Source organism: Pinus tabuliformis, chromosome 4_2 (assembly GCF_031772625.1).
Source record: "Pinus tabuliformis cultivar Carrire ecotype Pingquan chromosome 4_2, CPIR1, whole genome shotgun sequence".
NCBI classification, from domain to species: domain Eukaryota; kingdom Viridiplantae; phylum Streptophyta; class Pinopsida; order Pinales; family Pinaceae; genus Pinus; species Pinus tabuliformis.
Window position 1 is genome coordinate 928594863 of NC_142304.1, and position 8334 is coordinate 928603196.

General features: G+C 42.0%; 1 protein-coding gene across 1 annotated transcript; it reads left to right on the forward strand.

Moving 5' to 3' along the window:
- Positions 1 to 4009: 4009 nt before the first annotated feature.
- LOC149172736 (uncharacterized) lies at positions 4010 to 4915 on the forward strand. Its single transcript, XM_089426441.1, has one exon. It carries the CDS (start codon positions 4010 to 4012, stop codon positions 4913 to 4915), a length of 906 nt encoding a protein of 301 aa, XP_089282567.1.
- Positions 4916 to 8334: the final 3419 nt, after the last annotated feature.

Sequence of the window (8334 nt, forward strand, 5' to 3'; positions counted from 1 at the left end):
CATATTAAGACAATGTTTGTCACAATGTGATGTTGGACCATGGTTGACCATGATTGATTTTGATGTTGGACCATGGTTGATCGTGGATGATTTTCATATTGACAATATTTGTCACAATGCGACATTGGACCATAGTCAACCATGGTTGTGATAATGTGACGTTGGACCATGAGATAATCTTTGTCATAATGTGACCATGGCTATTCTTGATCATTGAATATGATTGACCATAGTTGACCATGGTTTATTTGCATATTGGGAAAATATTTGTCGTGATGTGATGTTGGACCATGATTGGTAATGATGAACCATGGTTGGCCATGGTTTATGATGGATGATCATGGTTTATTTTCGTATTGATATAATATTTTTCACAATGTGATGTTGGACCATGGCTGACCATAATTGATCAATGATTTTCATATGTATCATGATTAACCGTGATTGCTTTTCATTTTGAGACAATCTTTTACAAAATAAAAAATTTGACTATGGTTAACCAAGATTGAAGATTGTTGACCATGGTTGATTTTCATATTGATACAATATTTGTTAAAAAGCGACATTGGACCATGGTTGACAATGAATGGCCATGATTGACAATGGTTAAACATCATAGATTTTCATATTGAGACACTCTTTGTCACAATGTGACATTCGACCTTTGTTGACCATTATTATAAACATAAGGGATTTATATTAAACCCTATGATTAATATTATAATCTACCCTAGGAAAATGAACCCTTAAAGTAATAAACCCAAGGGATTGATATTATAATCCAAAGGGACTAATAAAAGCAAGGGATTAACAATAAAAACCCAAGGATTTAATATTATAAACCCAGTGTATATAAAATCTAAGATAAATATTATAACACCTAAAAGAAACATGGTTGATCATCGTTGACCATGGTTGATTTTCATATTAACACAATATTATAAACCCAATGGATTATAACCAAACAGATTTAAACTGAACCCTATGATTAATATTATAAATCATGTAAAAAATAGTATATCATGGGAATATGAACCCTTAGATTAATAAACCCCGAGGAATTGATATCATAAACGCAAGGGACTGATAAACCCAACAAATTATAAACCCATGGGAATAATATTAAACAAAAGGAATAAATATTATAAACTGAAGGGATATAAATAATAAAATAAACATTAAACCCTAAGATTAATATTATAAACTTTAGGATTAAAATTATAAATGTATGTGATTAATAAACCCAAGGGATTAATATTAAAAACCCAAGGGAATAACATTAAACCTTAGGATTAATATTAAATCCTAGGAACATAAACCCTAAGATTAATAAACCCAAAGGATTAATACTATAAACCCAAGGGATTATAAACTTAAGGGATTAATATTATAAACCTAAGAGATTTTAAACCTAATGGATTAATATTAAACCTTAAGATTAATATATCAAACATAAGATTAATATTATAAGCCTTAAGATTATAAACCCTACGATTAATATTGTAAACACGAGGGATTAAAAACCTTAGGGTTAATATTATAAACCCAAGAGATTGATATTAAACCCTAATATTAATATGATAAGCCTAACAGATTATAAACCATAGGATTAATATTATATAAATCCTAATATTAGTATTATAAATCAGAGGGATTGATATTATAAGACCATGAGATTATAAACCCTAAGATGAATATTATAAACTAGAGAGATTAAAAATATTAGGATTAATATTATAAACCCTATTATTATAAACTTAATACTATAAACCCAAGTGATTTTCAACCTAAGGGATTAATATTAAATCCTAGGATTAAGATAATAAACCCTAATATCATTAAAATATTAGTGATTAATATAATAAACCCAAGGGATTAATAAAACCAAGGGACTGGTAATATTATAAACCCAAGAGATTGATATTAAACCTTAAGATTAATATTATAAGCCTTGGATATTATAAACCCTAGGATTAATTATTATAAACTTAGAGGATTATAAACCTTAGGATTAATAATATAAACCCTAAAATTATAAACCTAATACTATAAACCCAAGGGATTATAAACCTAAGGGATTAATACTAAACCCTATGATTAATGTGATAAACCCTAAGATTATTAACACATTAGCAATTAATATAATAAACCCAAGGGATTAATAAAACGAATGGGTTAGAGAATTACGAGGGGCACACTTGCTTCCTGGCCGGCTCTGTAGAACAGAACTAGGGTTCTAAGGAATTTCTCTACAGCGCCGACGGCACAGCTAGGAATACGTTCACGGACTGAAAGGAAATCTCTGCAGCGTGACAGAGCTGCAGGGCATTAGCGCGGCACAATGGAACAGCCTCAGGGGAGGGCGTCAGAGCCCTCCCCTTCGCAGCACTATCCTGAGCAAACAGTTATCTTTGGATCTGTGGATAAGGAAATCTTAAACAAAGGAAAAAAGCATCAAGACGATAACAAGGAGACCGGAAATCGGAAGGACAAAGACAGCAATACTCAAGAAGGAAAAGAAACTCCAGAAGAGGGACCGAAGATATCCTCAGCAACATGCCGACCAGTGGCCAAAGAACGGCCGCGAATAGAACTGTCGGGAGACAAGATTGATAGAAGAATAGAGTACATGAGGGATCATGCCCTCATTGGGAAGTTTATAGGGTTTTGGCCGACTGAGAAAGCCTTATATGGCTGGATTGCGGCGAAATGGAAGCCCAAAGGAGATGTAACTTTGCAGCTAGGGCCGAAAGGATTCTTCACTGCAATATTTTTCTGTTTAGAGGACAAATACAGAATCCTGGGAGCAGGGCCTTACTTTTTCAACTCAGCAGGACTGTATCTGAGGGAATGGATTCCAAGATTTAACCCAGATAAAGAAGATCTCACATGGGCGCCGGTTTGGATCAGAATGTACTCTCTTCCGGATGAATATTGGGACGAGGACATTCTCAAGGGTATAGGAAATGGAGTAGGAGAGTACATCAGAGCGGCAGAAGAAACCAAATCGCGTAGGTACACCTCCTACGCACGAATATGTGTCTTCATACGCCTGAATGAAGCTTTACCAGAGTCGGTAACCCTCGCCCATCGAGATGAAGAATGGATCCAGCCTCTCGACTATGAACACGTACCCTTTCGCTGCAGAAAGTGCCATGCTCTGGGGCATCTTTTCAGGGATTTCCCTCAAAATGCTAAAGTCAATACCCCAGACCCTTCTGAAACCCTAACCCAGGAAGGCTTCACCAAAGTCCCAAGCCGGAAACGCTCGCACAAAAAGCCCCAGAATGGGAACAAACCCCAGCCTAATAAAGCCCAAGGCCCCGTAACTAAGAACAGCTTCGATATTCTTGCTCAAACCTCCGATGAGCTTCCCTTAAGCTCTGAGACTAACCATGCCCACCCTTCTTCCTCTTCCCATCCCCCTCCCTCAAATCCCCCTCCCAAATCTCCTCCCCCCATCACCATCCCAACTATCCTCAGCAGAAGCCAGAAAGAATCAGCAGAGATTCACAAGGAAATGGAAGTCGACGGAAAGGCAGACATCCCCCAGGAATCAGAGATCAATATAGAAGAAAGCAGTCAAGTGCAACAAATGGAAGAAGAGCCAGAAAGCATAGATCTAAATGGCCTAGATATTCTGGAACTGGAACTAGCTTGCAAAAAGAAGGCATACGAAACAATCTCAGAATATCAACTCAATAAGCTCGAAGTGGTCATCTCAAGAGCCTATCATCAGCACCAACTAGGTATACAACCAGGAAGTCATTGGGATGGCAGCTTACGCCCAAAGGACTCTAAAAAAAGAGGAAGAAAAACAGATCTCCAGCGGACGATCGAGATTGGGAAAATCCTGGTAGATTCAGGCAGGTATGCTAAGTTGACGAAGTACTACAAGCCCTCCATCAATAGTTGAATCATGAAGCTAGTATCATGGAACTTAAGAGGGCTTAACAGCCCTGGAAAACTCAGAATGTTAAAAAACATGATTAAAATGGAAAAGCCGCAGATGTGCTTTCTCCAGGAAACCAAGTGTAATAGTTCTACACTAGGCAGCATACTCTCAAAAGCATGGCCAGGTTGTCGCTCGGTCGCAGTCGACGCCTCGGGAGCCTCGGGAGGGCTTGCTATAGTTTGGAATACCCAAGCGGTAACCCTCACAGATTTTCATGCCTCTCATCATCTCATACAGGCGACCTTTCACATACTGGGCACCAATATTCATGGCAACTTATCAAATGTATATTTCCCGCAAGACACAGGAAACAAAATTGCGCTCCTAGACACTATAGAAGCTCTCAGCAATAACAGAAGGCATCCACTATGGATTGTTGCAGGAGACTTCAACATGATCACTAAAATCGAGGAGAAGATAGGAGGGAGAACTAGAATGGAACCAGAAGTTGCTCGCTTCAAGGACTTCATCCAAACTGCGTCTCTCATAGATATGTCGTTCTGTAATGGTACCTTCACTTGGAGCAATCGCAGAGCCGGCAAACATCAAATTGCCTCCAAATTGGATCGCTTCCTCATCTCAGACAATGCGGTTCATCTAGGAGGAGACATCTCAGCTGCAATACTCGCACACACAGGGTCGGATCACTGGCCGATAGCTCTGCAATGGCAAAGACCAGGTGACTTGACAAAAAGACCCTTCCGCTTTGAGGGGTTTTGGCTCTCGCACCCTGCATTCAAGGATTTCGTCAAGACCACCTGGGAATCGTATGTCCCTCCAGAGGGGGCAAAAATGTATCAGTTCCAACAGAAGCTAAGATTTCTAAAAAATCAACTAAAAAGATGGAACAGGGAGACCTTTGGAAATATTTTTAAGGCGCAACAAGAGTTAAATCAGGAACTGGTGGATCTCCATCAAAAGATAATCACAGAGGGGCATTCGGAGGCTACCCTGGAATAGGAACGGCTCATCCACAGCCAGCTCGAGGAAAGGAGAAAGCAGGAGGAAATCTATTGGAGGCAAAAGTCAAGGGTCAGATGGCTGAAGGAGGGGGAGCGTAACACCAAATTCTTCCACAGAACCACGGTGCAGAGAAGGATGCACAATAATATACCCTTCATCCAGAATCAAGAAGGGGCAAAAGTAGAGAAGCATGAGGAAATCGAAGAGGTACTCCTCAATCACTTCCAACATGTCCACCAGGAACAAATAGAAGATCGGCATCAGGCTATTGGGAAAATTATCAGCAATGTGCCAAAGCTCATCACGAAGGAACACAATGAGCTTCTTATGCGCCCTATTCTCCCCCAGGAAGTGGATGAGGCAATGTCCCAGCTTAAAGAAGGAAAGGCCCCAGGCCCAGATGGATTCACTACCACGTTCTTTCACGCTTTTTGGGATATGATTAAGTTGGAGGTTTGGCAAATTGTAGAAGAATCAAGGGCCCTGCGCTGGCTTCTTCCCTCCCTCAATTCCACCTTCATCACTCTCATCCCCAAAGAGGAGGATTCTATCACACCTGATAAATTCAGGCCTATAGCATTATGCAACGTCATTTACAAAGTCATATCTAAAGTTATTGCAAACAGGCTAAAACCCCTCTTACCTCTGCTTATATCACCGGAACAGGCGGGGTACGTGGAAGGACGACAGATAATGGATGGCATTCTCCTCACGCACGAGATAATACACTCCCTCAAGCATTCAAAGCAAGCAGGTATGATACTCAAACTGGATCTCTCTAAAGCTTTCGATAAACTCAGCTGGACTTATATACAACAAATGTTAAAAGCTTTTGGATTCTGCCCCATGTGGATCCGATGGATCATGAGCCTAATCTCATCCACTCACTTCTCCATCCTTGTGAACGGTATCCCCTCCCGCCCCTTCAAACCCTCTCGAGGTATCAGACAAGGGGATCCCCTATCCCCCTTCCTCTTTGTTCTAATGGCTGAGGGTCTTGGTTGTCACATCAAACACGCCCTCCATTCCCAACAGCTTAAAGGCATCTCTGTTCACAACACCCCTGCTACCTCTCATCAGCAGTTCGTTGATGACACCATGCTATTTGGCTATCCCTCTGTCCAGGAGGCCTCTCGCTTAAAAACCCTTCTCAATGATTTCTCTGAAGCCTCTGGCACCCATGTCAACTGCTCCAAATCGCAGATTTTCTTCTTTCACACACCTCCTTCTGTCAAAGCTGCTGTCACTCGCATTCTGGGCTTCCCTTCTGCAACCCTCCCCTCTAAATATCTCGGAGCTCCCCTCACTGCCTCAGCCATAAAGCATCCCGCATGGCGCTCTCTCCTAGAGAAGTTTGATTCCCGCCTCAACCTCTGGACATACAGGTCTCTAAACTTAGCCAGTCGGGTGGTGCTCATAAAGTCTGTCCTTCAGGCCATGCCTCTTTATCTTTTCTCTATCCTTGCAGCGCCTAAATGGGTCCTAAAAAGAATAAGGAACCTACAACGTGACTTTCTATGGGGCAGCTCAGCAACAAATCGCAAGTGGGCACTGGTTAAATGGACTACTGTTTGCATGCCCAAAGACAAGGGTGGCATTGGGCTGAGGGACCCAGAGTACAACAATTCCATTATGAATGCCAAGATCTGGTGGCAATGGATCACTAATCCAGAGAAGCCTTGGGTAAAAATCTGGATAGCCAAATATGCCAACAACAGACCTCAAGAAGAACTCATCAGATTTATTCCCACCGAAAAGGGGTCACTAATCTGGAACGCGGCCAAACAGCACTATCAGTTGATTCAACAGCATAGCTTCTGGGAAATCAGGAATGGTCGCACAACAAGATTTTGGACAGACGCCTGGAACCAGATGCCCAAGCTCACTAGTGTTCTTCATCCATCTCTGATACCAGACAGGCAGGAGCAGCAGCAGGAAAAAGTCCAAAAATTTTGGACGCAGGAGATGGAGCATGGATTCAGAAAATGGAAACAGAGTAACCAAATACTCAACAATACAGATATACGGAAGGCAGAAGAGTTGGAGAAAGAGTTAAGGAAAAGAAGCATAAGGCATGATGAAGGCAATGACATCCTCAGATGGGGATACCAACCCAAAGGGACCTACACCACTTCCGAAGCCTACAAGTTGGTTGGCAACTTCCCCACTCCTCCAGACCCATTATGGAGCAAAATATGGGGTCTCGGATCTTGGCCCAAAATCTCCTACTTTCTCTGGCTGGTAGGACATAAAAGAATTCTTACATGGGATAAACTAAGAAGACGAAACTTTCATGGTCCCTCTATCTGTCACAACTGTTGTCAAAGCGAAGAAACTCTTCAACACCTCTTGGATACTTGCCCTCTAGCCAATCAGCTGTGGGAAAAGGTTAGCTTCAGATGCCAAAAAAGATGTAGAGGGGAAAACGACATCATCAATTCCATAAGACAATGGCCAAAGAACCCCTATAAAAGCGAGATCCTCAACTATCTATGGAACATCATTCCGGGAACTGTCCTATGGATCGTGTGGAAAGAAAGAAACAAACGTATATTCAAAAACAATAGCTCTCCTATTGAAGAAGTTTGGAACAGGCTACATGGGAATCTCAAAGAAACGATGGTGCTTCGATCTTGGACAAAGGAGGACTTCCCCACTACAGATAATGAGAAAAACATTCTTGACAACTGGCAATTGCATCTGCCTCAAGAGGTTCACAAGAATGGCCCTTCCAACGGCAGCATCAAGAACAACAGTCGCTGGAACGCCCCCCCTAAATACTCATACAAACTCAACTTTGATGGGGCGTCCAAAGGCAATCCTGGAGAAGCAGGATTTGGAGGAATATTGAGGAATCATGAAGGCACCACTCTGAAGATCTACTTTGGAAATATCGGGTGGGATACCAACAACTCCGCAGAGCTAGAGGGACTCTGGCAAGGTCTCCTGCTAGCCTGGAACCTCAACCTCCAACCCTTGATTGTAGAAGGCGACTCCCAGATCCTCATAAACATGGCTACACGCATACAGAACGGCTCTCAAGCCAGAAAAGTTGCATCCAGTTGGAGGCTAGAAGCGAGGCTAAATGCTATTGCACAAAATCTGCACAATAATAGAGCCATCTCCTTCAATCACACAAAAAGAGAGGGCAACAAGATAGCTGACCTCTTGGCCAACATTGGGGTAGAAAATGAACAGACCCTCCTATCAGGAAACACAGACATTATTCCAAACAATCTCCAGGTCCAGGAATGTGAAAGCCTCATCCAAAAAGATGCAGTTTCCCCGGATGCGGGTGGTAGTACGCCTGGCAGTGAGGTGCCACATGCCAAACATGGGCCGCCTCGAGAACAGCCGAGAAATTCAATGCCCAGCGCCGTCGAGGAATTAAGAGCTGAGACGCAAGCACAGGACAT